At 31.6% G+C, this 14525-nt stretch overlaps 1 protein-coding gene across 2 annotated transcripts; it reads right to left on the bottom strand.

Annotated features, from left to right (window-relative positions):
* Positions 1 to 477: 477 nt before the first annotated feature.
* LOC133673966 (cyclin-A2-2-like) lies at positions 478 to 7839 on the bottom strand. 2 transcript variants are annotated; one of them, XR_009835098.1, is made up of 13 exons: positions 7643 to 7839; positions 5575 to 5933; positions 5119 to 5401; positions 4685 to 4818; positions 4156 to 4248; positions 3148 to 3281; positions 2448 to 2523; positions 1863 to 1939; positions 1734 to 1767; positions 1486 to 1635; positions 1237 to 1371; positions 835 to 939; positions 478 to 723 (listed from the first exon to the last, which is right to left on the bottom strand). XR_009835098.1 is itself a non-coding variant. In XM_062094917.1 (12 exons), the coding sequence occupies exons 2-12, from the start codon at positions 5902 to 5904 to the stop codon at positions 886 to 888; spliced, it is 1500 nt and encodes a 499-aa protein (XP_061950901.1). In that variant the 5' UTR covers positions 5905 to 5933; positions 7643 to 7838; the 3' UTR covers positions 478 to 885. The 2 variants fall into 2 exon arrangements, 1 of the variants encoding a protein (XP_061950901.1); XM_062094917.1 differs by having other exon boundaries at positions 478 to 939; positions 7643 to 7838.
* Between the last annotated feature and the right edge of the window lie 6686 nt (positions 7840 to 14525).

The following is a 14525-nucleotide window of genomic DNA, read 5'->3' as shown; positions in this document are numbered from 1 at the left end:
CTACCCCAAGTTGATTTTTGTAACTTTTTTTTTTCGTGGAGGAATGGGAGAACAATGCAAAAGAGCTAAATAGTGTTAGAGGCATTAAAATCTGTTAAAAAACATCTTTAATAGTGCGAGCTAATCTGTATTTTTAAAAAAATCAATTTTTTTATTAAAAATTAATTTTTTTATATATTTTAAATAGTTTTGACACGATAATCTTAAAAAATTTTAAAATATAAAAACAGCATTTAAATAAAACACTCGTGCTGCACCATTTTCAAGCTCGCTTTAAATAAACCAATGACTTGCATTACGACTTCTCTGTTACCTCCCACCAACGTGTCATCACCCTTTACTAGAACATATCGACATCGGTATTCAAAAAAGACAGCACCGCTTTCTAAGATCAAAGCGGTCTTGTCTTCCGGAACCCAAAAGTTTTCCTCAGGTTTTACCATGACTTAAAATCAGGAATAATCATGCTACAACAGATACTCCAGAAAGAAAATTTTATCATTTCTTTTTTCTTTTTTCCGCTATGATTCACAAGGTTTAAATACAAAGATAATGTCCGGATAACTACAATTCTCACTGCTAAATTAGCAACTTGCCGAATAACCTAGCCACGGTTAAAACTTCTTGTAGACTGGGAAGTTCTGAAATTATTCCGCTAAAGGCATATAAATTACCTCCTCGAGTGTGTTACGCTACTGATCACTGATTACATTTGACTGTGGTCTGGAGGCACCAGAACAAGATTAGATGTTACAACAATGATAGACAGAAGTTAAGCAACAAAAAATGCAAGTTTTTAGTTGAATTAAATTCTATGATTAGAGTCGATATCACCCTCAGAGGGAGCGGTTTGCTTGTTAATGCAGGACCCGTTTTCCTTCGTCCTCAGAAAAGCGATGAAACTCGTTGTACGGAGGTCAAAGCTGCTACGGATTTGAACTGCCACAACGACAACCATTTGTGAGAATGACATAAAAGGGAAATGTGAAGCCCAGAAGCTTGCATACAGTCTATCAATCATTAAAATTGCCACTGTACAGAGAAACAACCAGGAGCCTTGTGTAATTTGAAACAGTAAAGCTCATAGTTTGATTTGGTTCATATGCTGGTGAGAATTCAAAGGACTAGCAACAATATCTCCGAGGTATTGTTATGCAAATTAGATAGCATGAACACACTGTCCAGCTAAAACAGATTGAAAGAAGAAAACCTCTCCAAATAGTACGAGTTCTTTACCTTCTGTTGTCTATATTTGTCCCGTATAGCATTTAGGCAACAACCATCAGTGTTCAGCTGCAAATCTTCCAGGGCAAGCACTGTAGTTTTCAGTTCTGATGCTGTGTAACTAGTGTAGTGCTCTAGAGTTGAGTTCTGAAATGAGTGCACAGAAGCATCCTCTTCAGATATTTCTATAATGAATGAAAAGAAAAGAAAAAAATAGAATAATACACAAATCAAACAAAAAGGAGGCAGAAAAGAGCAGACCCATGGGTGGTCTGATTGATTGAGTGTCCATCGGGCAAGAAAAACAACAGATGCGGCTATGAGGGAAGGTAATAACTTTAGGAAGTTGTACTCAACAAGAGTCAACTCTGCTAGATAATTTGCCAAGAACTCCAGCTCGACACAAGGGACCTGTATTAAAGCAATTACAGGTCTCTGATCAGATAAGTTCCTGCTTAGTTAAATTCCAAGAAAATATGTAACCGAAAATTGCCAACATCCTAAAATACCTTGCAGGAAGCTTGTGCTGCTTGAATGAATCTCCTGAGAAACAAAAATTGGGATAGAAAAGAAGAGTAACTTCAGTATTGATGGCATCATACCAGCAACATATAGGTAAAAGATGTTCAACATTACACCTCAGAAATGATTTCGTGGTGGGAACTGATAAATGAAAGTGCAAGAAATTCAGGACTTGACTCTCCATTTTCAGAACCTGCCATAGTATCGTGTTAGAAGCCTTGTATATCAGCACATCAAGTGAGATACTATTTCAAGGGAGAATCCAGCAAAGTTTTAAGAATGCAACGCACACCTTATGCTAAGTAAAGCCTCCAGAATTAGAATGGAGACACAAATTGGCTTATAGAAAGATCTCAAACAGTAATATTTGCACCGCACACGTTGTGGTTAATTTTGTGGCAAGTGCTTTTGGAGGAAATTATCAATAACTTCCATAATGATACGAAGAATTCAAGTCAAGTATAAACAAAATTTCCCATGAATATGAAAAATTTTAGGTGAATTAAATAACTGACCCCATCTTGTAGTTTATATTTAGCCACCAATATGATTTTTTTTCTAAGAAAATGTCTAACTTTACAGTAATGAAGAAAATAACTGTTACCTCAGTTTTTGGGTGAGGTCAGCAAGTTCAGGTGAATGATGAAGCATAAAAAATATGAAGCCTAATACATAAAGCTGCCAAGATTCCTAGGGCATACCTCTCCTCTTGTGTAAGTATTGTCAGTGATGAAGCAAAACTCTTCCACTCTTGGCGCACAAATTTCTTCATACTTACTGCCATCATAAATGAAAAGAAGTGCATAATGTCAACGACTAATGTGGAAAAATATACATGACATGCAATTCTATCCACACTGCCAAATACATTCAAGGTGTTTCTAATACATAAACCTTGGTTTATATTCTGTGTTAAGAAACATGTGATGAGCATGCAAAGAAAACAAAACGGTGTAATTCCTTCCTTGCAATGTGCAAATATGCTCATATGAATAAAGGGAGATGGAGAGCATATCTAATGCATCAAATATAGCATCATCATATAGCAGCCAAGTAGCATTTTATCGAATGTTAGCAAGAATAAAATCAAAACCATAATGAATTACGTGGCATAATATGTGAATTTACTTATTTAAGCTTCAAGGATTGTCCATCATCATTCTTGCAATCATAAAGACTTGTTCTACTCATAATTCGAGCCCAATTGTCAGAATAAAAATCTAATGAATTATGTGAGCATAATATGTGAATTTAATTATTTAAGCTTCAAGGATTAAGTCGCTATCTAGCATCTATCATCACTCTTTCAACCATAAAGACTTGTTCTACTCATAATTTGAGCCTAACATTTCTTGAAAACCAGCATATCTTATCTAAATACCAAACAATCATTAAACTTACGAGGCAATCAACATGCAAGTAACACCAAGCAGTTGGAGTCTTTGTTTTTCAATATAGTTCTGTGAGAGGAATCGATCAATGAGATTGACAGTGAGGTAAAGTGTATCTGGAACCAACGTATATTCTTCAGAAACCTGAAAGAGTGCAAACAGATTATCAATCTCATACCCTTTCAACATCTGATTGAAATAAAAAGGTCCTAAATATTCCTAAAGCATCGAAGTGTTCTTAAAAATCCCAGTAACTGGGATACTAAAGTTTCAACTTTTGTTCGATTCTCAAGATCAGGATTCTGTTTATGTTTAAAAGCTGAACAGATCAAGTTGTCGTAATTGTTTAGGAGCTCTATGTCCAACAACAAAAAATGCAAAATGAATACACATAGCATATGAATATGGAAGCCGAAAAATACTTAAGGTGTTCATGGAGAAACAGATCCTAAATGAGAAAACTTCAGGTGTTCTCCCACAACAAGCCAGTATCCCCTATTCAACTTTTTAGTCTTTGGTCCTATACTTTCTTAGGAAAAAAAACATCAAGTTTGGAAACAACCGACTGAATAGAGATGGTAAACGTGGAGAAAGAAAAAAAAAGTAAATCATCAAACCATGTTGTTTTGATTTATGATTGCTGCAGGAGTTGATGAACTACATGGAAACTTAAACAATGAGTGAAAAAGGCAACTGGTGATCTTCTAGGCAAAGATTAAGATCTGCTTTATTGATTGAAGGGAAAATTGTTAAGGCAAAGTAACACCATCAAAATTAACAAGATACCATCCAAATTAACAGAGTTAAAAAAATAAAAATAAAAAAGCAATCCATTTTGGTAGAAGAGAATGATTGGAATTTAATATAGTTACACTTTCTAGGAATGGTGGCATTTCTTTTCAAGAGATAGAATGAGGCATTTCTTTTCAATAACTTTTGAAAAAGTATGTTGAACTTGCTTGAGACATATGCCTGAGGCAGCTCCTGCCATTATATCTATATAACTGACTGCACTAACCTCCACAAGCCAGTCGATCAGAATTCCTCGCATGCTAGGACTAATATCATGCTGCAACTTCTCCATGTAATCAATCGAAGGCCTTTGGTCGAGCTGAGGTACAAGAGATACAAAAAAGTTAGCACTAAATATGGTAATGATACCAAGGAAAGTGCAAGTTACTAATTTTGCCGTTCTTAAGTTAAGCCCCAGCTAAAGTTAATTTCTCGTTTAAAAACTCGAGTAATGCAATAGTTATTTGTTATTAAGTACCTCTAATAAAAGAAAGAAACACCTTCATGTTGCCTAATACCAAAATAGAGAACACTAGCATTGGATAATAATTTTGCAAGAATCATTCTATATCAAATTATGCCAAATTGTAGTCAATAGCAATGATAGTTTTCATTCATGAAAAAAACAGCTTTAATCTCACTTTAGGATGATCAAATGACAATAACAACAATGATTGAGATGTGAGATAGCAGATTATGGATTTAAAAGGGGATGATAAATGATTGCAAAAGGTTCTAGAGGTTGCGGCACAAACCTCCTTAGCACGTATATTGTTAAATATATCAGGGGCATACAAGCTGCAGAGCTGAAGGTCTTTTATGTTTGAATCAATATCCACTACGCTCACGCCAACTGAGGCATCCAGTTTCTCAGAAATTTCACTTTCTTCTGCACAAATTCAACAAAAAATCTGTAATCATAGGTAGTCTACTAAGTATTAGTACGGAAATGTCAGAGAAGTTCTTCATGAATAACGGGTGGTTTTATTTATGCAAATTCAAGCTATTCAGTCACCTTTAAACATCAATAATTGCATCTGAAAAATAAATTCAGATCCATATTAATGAAATCAAAATGCTCAAGTCCCTCATTTGTTAATTAAACCATCAATGCCATAGAACTGGTTAGATTTTATTTGGTACATGATTGAGGACAATGCTTACACCCGAATCATGATATAGCACGGACCTTTCTTTAGAGGCCTTTCAACTCCTGGAGTTTTTGTGGAAAGAGGTACTAGAAGCCTTGGATCTGCTACACCACCTTCTCTTGTGCCATGACAATCGCTTTGTTTTTTTTCTTCTAACTTTGCTGGTGAAGTAAAATCTTGTGCTTCCCCCATTCTTATTTTTGACAGCTCTTCAGCTAACTTTTCTTTTACATCCTCCTGAGCCGGTGAAATTTCCATAGAGATATGAGCAGCCACCTCTGCATTCTTATTTCGAGGACATTTTCTAGCTTGTTTGCTAGTCTGTCAATAATCTCTCATTTAGTGAGTTTCGAAGAAAAAAAAAGTTGCAACTAGTGAATAACTACTGGTAAATGTAGATAAAAGTAAATCCCCGAGACAAATGTCAATATAAAGTAATTTATGCTATAATTACAAATTTTGAAGATTGAGATACAAGCAAGAAAATTGCATACATGTTGTTTTGTTGCAATGTTGCAGTTCAGATGAGAATTCTCACAAAGAACGTTGGTCACATCTTTAAGCACTGCCCTTCTCTTATGCTTAAGACCAGCAACTGAGGTTGAACAAGATTTGTTCTCATCTGATGCTGCTCTTTTGGTCTTTGCTCCAAGAGGATGCTTCTGATCCTGTTTAAAGGAGGGTTTTGAGGCAGGAAATAATCCTACTGAAGTCCCCGAAGCTTTAGCACGTGCCCGTGTAATTCGAGTAGTGGGCTCTTCATGTTTGGCAGCAGTTGCATTTTCTTTATTCATCTTTGCTTGCCTCGAGGAAGGGCAATGCATGATTTAAACTGAAATGCTATTCATTGAACCTGAAATCTCAATACCAGTTCTATGTTAGATATCAGGAAAAAGAAGCAATTCCAAAGCAGATAAAAAATAAAAGAGAGCACAGTGGTCAACATAACACCAATTTTTTCATAATGCTGCAAGGCCATATATTAAGTCAAACATAAGAAATATAGCAGAGGGAACCAGATTTAATAGCCAGTTATAAAAATCTTTTTCTAAAAAAAAACTAAGCTTCAACATCACAAAAAAACAAGCGTACACAACACTGTAGTAAATGCAAGAGAATGAAATATAAACAGGTTGATCTACTATAATTTGAGCTATTAACAAAAAACTTGCGGAACTTGTAAATGCTCATGTTCATAGAACAGGGCCACTTGCAAATCACTTCCAGCTCAACCGGGTTACTGAAATATCCAGAGACACCAAGTATGGAACAAGTTCATGCTTATTTGAGATTATACAGATTGTACATTCAGGCTTGGATGCGTTGTCCACAGGAAATATTACTGTTGCAAACCTCACTGTGCAACCAGTAAATAGTTTCTTTTCGAGTTGAAAAAAGTTCTTGTATAGAAATATCTACTTATAAAAGCCAACTTTGATAAACCAAAAAAGAACCCCCCCCCCCCAAACTGCTTCTAGATAAATTAAGAAAGAACCGCCTCAGACCTAGTTTCAGGCAACTAAACTCAAACAAAAAGCTCTTTCAAGTCACACTCCTTTATTCTTTCTCAAAAATTTTGCAATGTAGTGATAAAGAAATCCATGTCTCTGTACTGTTACACATTGAGAATTTTCACACCGATACAATAATTAATATTCGGGTAAAACCCATCTTTGAACTCATCCTATGTTATTCATCTCGAAATATCCATCCCGAATTAGTTTCCTCAATAATATTAACCATTTCATAGGTCGGATTCAACTGATAAAAGACACCGACTGTGAAACGACTGATATTATCGAGGAAACTGACACGAGATGAATATTTCAGCATGAATAGCATTACTCTAAAGCTTATTCAGAACGCGAATTCAAAAAACAAATTAATATCATCTCCTAAAAGTTACCTTTCACTATCTTATGAACAGGAAGGAGTAAAAAGTTTTGCTACGGTTTTAACCTCTATTTTGTAGCTGTAAGAACCGAATAAATAAGAAATTTTCTTATTCATGCATTTTGACAGTAACTAAACAGACACATTTCAAAATATCGAGCTAAGATCTAACGTTAATTAAAAGATCTGAGCATTAACAGCACAAAAGGCAGATATTAAAACCAAATTACTTAAAAAATAGGAAACAAAAACCCTAATCCTGCTAAATTACTAATCCATTTCATCATCAAATGCTTCAAACCTCAAATCATCTTCTCCTCTAAACACAAATTCCTGGCTCAAAAATCGCAAACGCGGAGCACACACAGACAAAAAAAAAAGACAATGCGCTTTATAAATCCACAAAGTTTCAAAACAGAATTAGAAACGACGCTGAATAAGAAAAATCGAAAAACAAAACGCGAAAGTGCTGAAAATTAGAGTCTGCTTCGCAGATCTATAGAAGCAAAAACGGAACGACTTGTCATTTCGGAGAAAAAAAATATTAGCTCTTATCGATCCAACAGCGACGTGCCACAAGTAAAAATCAATCACCGATGGTGTCTAGAGCTCAAAAAAAATAATAAAGAAAAAAAAACAAAGGGAGAGGAGAAGGAGAAGCGAGCTTACAGCGTGCTTGGAAGCTCCAAGAAGACCTACTAGTGAAGTGATGGTCTCTAGAGAGCTCTCTCTGTAAAGAGAGAGTGAGAGAGCTTCTTTTTTTTTTTAAAGAGAGTGAGGCTTTGCGTCGTTGAGTTGGTGATATTATAAGGAGAGGGTGATGGCTGTGTGAGCGGGACGGTGCCACAGTTTAAACTTCCCAAAAGATTTGTTATTTCCACTCCTTTTTGCTACTTCCAGATCTTGAAGTGAAGAGAGTCACTAACATTTTGGATCTAAGAGAGGATTTGTAGTCTTACTTTATGACAGGTAGGTAACAAGCGGTCGTGTTGCGGTGTGGTGTGGTTTGAAAATAATAAATCAAATCTTGATTTATTATTTTATTTGTAATGAGAAAAAGGAGTAATTATACTTTTTACTTTATACTTTTTTGTTGAATTTCACTAGTTAATTTTAAAAAAAAAAATAATACTTTTTTATTAACTAGGTTAATTCACTCGCTTCATAACTCGAGTCTTACACCGAGATAACTTTTTAATTTGGTTAAACAATTATATTATTATGAATTTCACCTGTTTTTTATATATTTGGGTGATGATATTGTGCACTTTTTAATTTCTAATTATATAGTTATTTGAATTTAAATGAGTATTAATATCATTAATTTCCTGTATTTGTTTTTATTTTATTGATCGACTGGTACTTGCTCCCCTATCACAAACAAAAAGAAAAGAAAAACTAAATTATGCAAATAATATCCTTTTAAATACTATTTTAGCTTATTTGAGATGCTAAAAAAAGGACTGTGTGAGTTGGTTCAATAAATATTTTTTCCATAAATGAGGGTTCCCATAAATAAAAAAAATATTGTATGAATATGATGAAATGGAAAGAAAAAACCAGGTGGCATTTTCTCAAAATTGTATGCTACTAAATGGCTTGCTTGGAAAAGGTGCTTCTTGATGGTATTTAACCAATATATTTCTTCAAGTTTACTGCTTACCTTTTTTTTCAGAATTACTGATCACTTTTTTTATGATAATTATTAATTTTAGATTCTGTTTGATATTGCTGTATAATTATGTTTTTAAAATTTTTTAAAATTATTTTTTTAGCTTTAAATTAAATGTTTTTAGTGTTTTTAATCGTTTTAATATGCTAATATTAAAAATAAACTTTAATATATATATATATAAGTAAAAAAATATTTAAAAAATAATTTATGTCACTTTCTCAAATAAATCTTGGTATAAAAGGAAAATGAATCTCGAATGCTAAATATAAGAAAAACTTGGCAAAAATACAAATTAAATTAAAGCTGTACATGACCCAGAATTGGTTACACTATAAAATTAAATGAATTAAATATAAAATAAATAGGGAAAGGGCTCGTATTAGATTGCAATAATTTATTTTCCAAGTAGGAATTAAAAGGGTGTTTGGCAGCAGTGAAATAAAAACATTGTTTGTTTAAAATTTAGTTTTTTAATTTAAAAATAATTTTTAGTATTTTACATTTTTTTTAATGTAATGATATTAAAAATGAATTTTTAAAAAAAATATTATTTTAATACATTTTTAATTAAAAAATTTAAAACACAACTTCTACCCCACTTTTAAACAAACTCTAAAAAAAAATAAAAAAATAAAAAAATAAAATTCATTATTAATTAATATGCATGCAATCATCATTGCTAATCAAGTTTACTTGTGAATAACACAGCTACGATCCATAATTAACTCACAGGGTCAATTTTTAATCATGAAGCTGACCATTGTGAATATTAAATTTTGAATCAGTAATAAATTATGATTTGGTATCATGCTGTCCTCAATAAAGATTTTGATTGGAAAATTATCCTTAATAATAAGAATTAAAAAGAACGCTTTAATTTTCTTTCACGGCTAATTAAAACCATGCATTAATAAGAAAGGGTAAAACGTATTATTTATTTATTTATTTATTTAATTACCCCAAACTAATTACTTGTAGACGTCAAGCCCTAAAATTAGTTTCTTGGCAAAATGATGAAAGAATAAATATTTGTGGTGCGAAAAAAAGAGATTTGATGAATAGGCAATGACGGAAACCTCAAGATCTTGCCTTTGACTAGCACACTTCAAATCTTGAAATTGATTTGTTGATGAAATGATAAGAGAATAAATATTTTCAATGTGAGCAAAAAGATTTGATAAAGAAGTGGAAATACAGAGAAGAAAAGAATTGTAAAGGATGGGTTTTTTTGGTTAATAATAAATTTTAATGATATCAAAATAATATAAAAATACTAAAAAGATATTATTTTAATACATTTTAATGACTAATCTCTCGAGATCCTGAAATTAATGACCATGTAAGCCTCCAGTAGCCCTGAAATTTGTGGCACTCGAACTGATGACCTTTGAGTAACAAACCTAGAGTCTGTCCAATTGAGCTACACCTCTTAGGGTTAATGGGAAAAAAATTATTTGTTGTCTATTGAGCGGATTAGCGTGTTTTGCATTGCAGTTTTTAGTATTTTTAGATCAATTTGATATGTTTTTTCAGTTAATAATAAATTTAAAATAAAATTAATTTTTTTACCAAAAAAAATTAAAGTTGGGAAAATAATTGTTGGACGCAGTTAAGTCCAAAGACAAAAGACAATTTAATGAATGAATGGAGAACTAATTAAATTGTTTTTAATAATCCCATCATAACCTACAAACGTGTAATTATTTGTACATAATTATGTGTTTATATGAGCATTCATGAACGCATTCATTGCATTCTTGGTAGGTTATGTGATAAAACTTGTGGATGTAATTTAGCTGCATAACTATATCTATATGATCGAAATTATAAGAAAAATAAAAAAAATTCGGATGAGAGATATGCTGGAAATTAGAGGAATTTGAGAATGATGCTTCTAAAAAATAGTAAGGCGTTGTTTGGTAGGGTTTTTTTTCCTTTCAAATTCTCGAAAGCAAGATGTGAAAACTTGTTCGTCTAAAAAAAGGTAAAAGTTTATTTTTTTTCGTTTAAAATATTGGAGAAAAGTTTTGAAAACTATCAAAAAGCCAGAAAAGGTGGTTTTCATAGGTTTTCAAAATGAAACAAATTATTGTCAATTTTAAAAAATAAAACAGATTCTTGACTTTTGGATTCTTTGAAATACACGATCCATATGAACCATGCAATCAATTATCTAGTTTACAAAATTAAATATTATATTTAATAATTTTATTTTCCTAGTTTGTTTATAATTTTTATTATTTTCTTTGCTTTCAAGTTTTCTATTTTGTTTAAGTTAGTTTTTGGATTTTATTTAAAAAGTTATAATTTTTTTAAAAATGTAGACTACTTGAACAGAAAATATTCGATAATAAAATATTAAATTGGAGTTTTTGTGTGATTCTCTTTTTAGCATAATTATGTATACTTGTACTTGTTGTATTTCTTGTGTTGTTTTTATCTGTGTTAGTTGGTATTAGAATGGTGGTTAGTTACTTGTTGGGTGCTTAAATAAACATGGTTGAAAGAGGTAACAGAACAAGATGTGCTCATGTAGGAGAAGATAAGGAGGTTCCTTCTCGAGAAAGAGACATTCAGGAACTATGATAGAAGACATTAAAAAATTACAGAATTAAAAAGAAGTGTTCAAGAATTTATGATAAAAGTTATGTGAAGACATAATATAAAATTAACTCATTAGTTGGTGCAAGTGAGAAGCTCAATGAATCATGAGAAAAGTAATCATAGATCCATGATTAATTTTAAGAACTCGTTTTAGAAGCAAGTGCAGAGAAAACAGCTTCTTGATTCGGATGAATATGATATTAAAAACTAAAAGTTTTTATTATTCTAATTCTTTTGTGGACTGGAGTCAACCACTAGAATTTGATGAGGATGATGCTAAAGAAGAACATTTAGATGCAACTTTTTTTGTTTAAGATGTCCATGAAAAAGGAATAAAATTATATGTGATTTTAGAGGTAATTTTGTATGAAGCATATTATAACGGATGTGCCTCACGTGTGCTTCGAGAGAATCTTAGGATTTATAGGATCAAAGTTGATGCTATTTCATTTCAAATAAAAGTTGTGAAACAGATTTTCAAATCTTATCTTAATACTAAGAGTGATTTTATTGTTAGGGAGATTGAGCATGTTGTTGATAAGTATGATATTTCTAATGGAAAGACTAAGTATGTAAAGGGTTGAAATTTCTTGGTTGGACATCCACGAGATCAAGACATGAACAATTTAGGCTCGAGGACGAGTTCTTCCCAACTTAGAAAGACATGAGAGGGTTTTTAGGAAAAATTATTTGTTTTCTTAGTTATTTTTATGTTTTCCTATCTAGTTTAGAAAATTAAATACTATGCTTAATAATCTTATTTTTCCTAGTTTGTTCAAAAATTTTGTCGTGTTTCCTTTATTTTTAGGTTTTCTAGTTTGTTTAGGTTAGTTTTTTTTTTAATTTATGTAAAGAGTTACAAATCTCGTATAGAAACATGCTATCTAAACATAAAATATTCAGCAATAAAGTTTTGAATTAGGATTTCTGTTTGATCTTTTTTTCAAAATAGTTATGTGTTCTTGTACTTGCTATCTTTCTTGTATTATTTTCATTTGTGTCAGATAGTATCAAAAGCTCATTAATCTTAGTGGTTATTTGTTTATTATATGCTAGAATAACCACAATTGAAAAAGATAGAAAAAGACATGTTTGTAAGAGGGGAGGAGAAGGTTTCTTTTTGAGGAAGAGAAGCTCATAAACTAGCGACTAAAGACATATAAAGGCATATTGCAAAATTAAAAAGACATGTAGGTATGAAGACATCCGAAGATAAATTGCAAAATTAACCTGTTAGTTAGTAGGTATGAAGAGCCTAGAAAATCTTGAGAATAGTGATCAATGATCTATGACTAATCTTGAGAACCTGTTTCAGATGCATGAGTAGGTGAAATATGTTTTTTGATCGGGATGAATATGATGTTGAAATTGAAAATTTTGATGATTTTAGGTAATATTCTCCTAAATATAGAAGGATTTTTTTAAATCAAAGTCTTGTTTTTTTTTAAGTGTACTCAATAAATAATTATTTAATACCTTAAAAAATTATTATAATTTACATTTTTTCTATGTTGCCCTAGTATTTACATATGGAGACCAACTACATCTTTTCCAATCTTATCAAAAATATACTATTAATATTAAAACTAAGGTCCTGTTTAGTATTGCGGTCCAACTGTGTTTTTAATTTTATTTTTTTTAGCTTCAAATTAATTTTGTTTTTGTTTTTTTTATTGTTTTGATGTACTAATATCAAAAATATTATTTTTTTAAAAAATATTATTTTGATATATTTTTAAACAAAAAAAACTTTAAAAAGTAACTTCTATCATACTTCCAAACATGTCCTAAATAATTTATGAATATTTCACTTTTTAATTTATTTAATTCCCACCAACATGAGATGTGGATATAACGATGAAGCTAGGGATTTTTTTATATATATATATAATGGGAAGGCAACAAGCATAGATAAAACCTTTTATATGCAGATGTGGAGGATTAATCAAAATATTGGATATCAACAATATGTTTGGATGGGAGAGGAGGAAGAGATGGTGAGATTATTCCTCAATGAAAACGAATTGTAGCATTTAAATGTAATGTATATCACATGCAAGAAAATGAGAAGGCAGGATACGAATTAAAAATATCAATTATTAAATTACAACAATAGATTTAATGATAGAAAGGAAGTTACTACCTTTTAATTTCAAATTTAGAAAACTCATATATTTTATGTTTTTTAACCCTCTCAATTCCCTAATATAAGATGTTATTTTCTTATTATTAATTGAGTGCCAAACCATAGCTATATTATTTTATTTTTAAAAAAAGTTGAAACATCATCGTTTAGGATTTCTTTTTTAAAATCAAACTAGATATTACTTGAATTTTAATGAGGTAAACCGGTTTGCAAGTTGATTAATCAAGTCACTTTCTAATTAGATTCAATATGAAACATGGTCTGAACCAAGTCCTGAATCAGCGGGTCATCTGATTAACCAATCAAGCCATGTTGAGTTAAATAACACTGGTTAGAATATTTAAAAACCTAATAAATTCATTTCATCTTGTTGTGTTTTAGAATAACAAAATTTAAACACGTTGTATTTTTGAAGCGCTACAAATACCAACCGGTTGACCAGTTGGATGCAATTGTATAATCAGTCGATAAGTCTAGACCCATTATGGGGTCTGGTCGCGTCAAATTAGAATGATAGCTCAAAAGAACCATGATTTTTGATCCGGTCATTTGATTACATTCAAATTTTTATACGAGTTTTCAGAGGTTGTTTTTCTCATATTAGCTATGAAATCACTATTTCGGTGTTTTTAAATTTTAAAAATCTCATTTTAGATTCTTAGTTTTAATAATTTTATAATTTTTTTATAAATCAGTTGACTTATTAATCTTATATTTAAATAAATATTATAATTGTGAATCACGGCATCAATAACGCGCGGCTCTCAACCCTGATTTCTAAAATAGACTATTTAACCGGGACTTTTTGTTTCTTTATCATTTTGCCATTTATTTACTTTTTACACGCGAATTGCCCAATTTATCCGACCAAGAGGCAAGGAGAGCACTTCACTGAATGAGCTACTGACCAAGAGCGCATTCGAATTTCGGAAACTTCAAGTCCACGCCTGGCTCATGCGCAACAACTGCACAGTGGACCCCCAGCTAAAAAGCATATAGGTGGGTCCAGAGCCATTTTTATAGTACTTTAATGGATTATTGGGCCCAAGAGGCTCCTCTGTGGCTCCTCTTGTTCACTGTACTAGAAAAATATGTCAGTATCTAGAATCTGATTCAAAAAGAAAGAA

The sequence above is a fragment of the Populus nigra genome, chromosome 15 (genome assembly GCF_951802175.1).
Source record: "Populus nigra chromosome 15, ddPopNigr1.1, whole genome shotgun sequence".
Taxonomy (NCBI): Eukaryota; Viridiplantae; Streptophyta; class Magnoliopsida; order Malpighiales; family Salicaceae; genus Populus; species Populus nigra.
Note: the sequence above shows the minus strand (reverse complement) of the source record. Positions and strands in the feature narration are given on the sequence as shown.

Bases quoted from the DNA above. Each gene is read 5' to 3' on its own strand.
- LOC133673966 (XM_062094917.1), bottom strand. From the start codon at position 5,904: ATGCATTGCCCTTCCTCGAGGCAAGCAAAGATGAATAAAGAAAATGCA. The intron at 4,819-5,118 runs GTCCGTGCTATA...GAATTTGTGCAG, and splicing joins TGAAAGGCCTCTAAAGAAAG to AAGAAAGTGAAATTTCTGAG. The intron at 1,940-2,447 runs GTATGCCCTAGG...ATACTATGGCAG, and splicing joins ATACTTACACAAGAGGAGAG to GTTCTGAAAATGGAGAGTCA.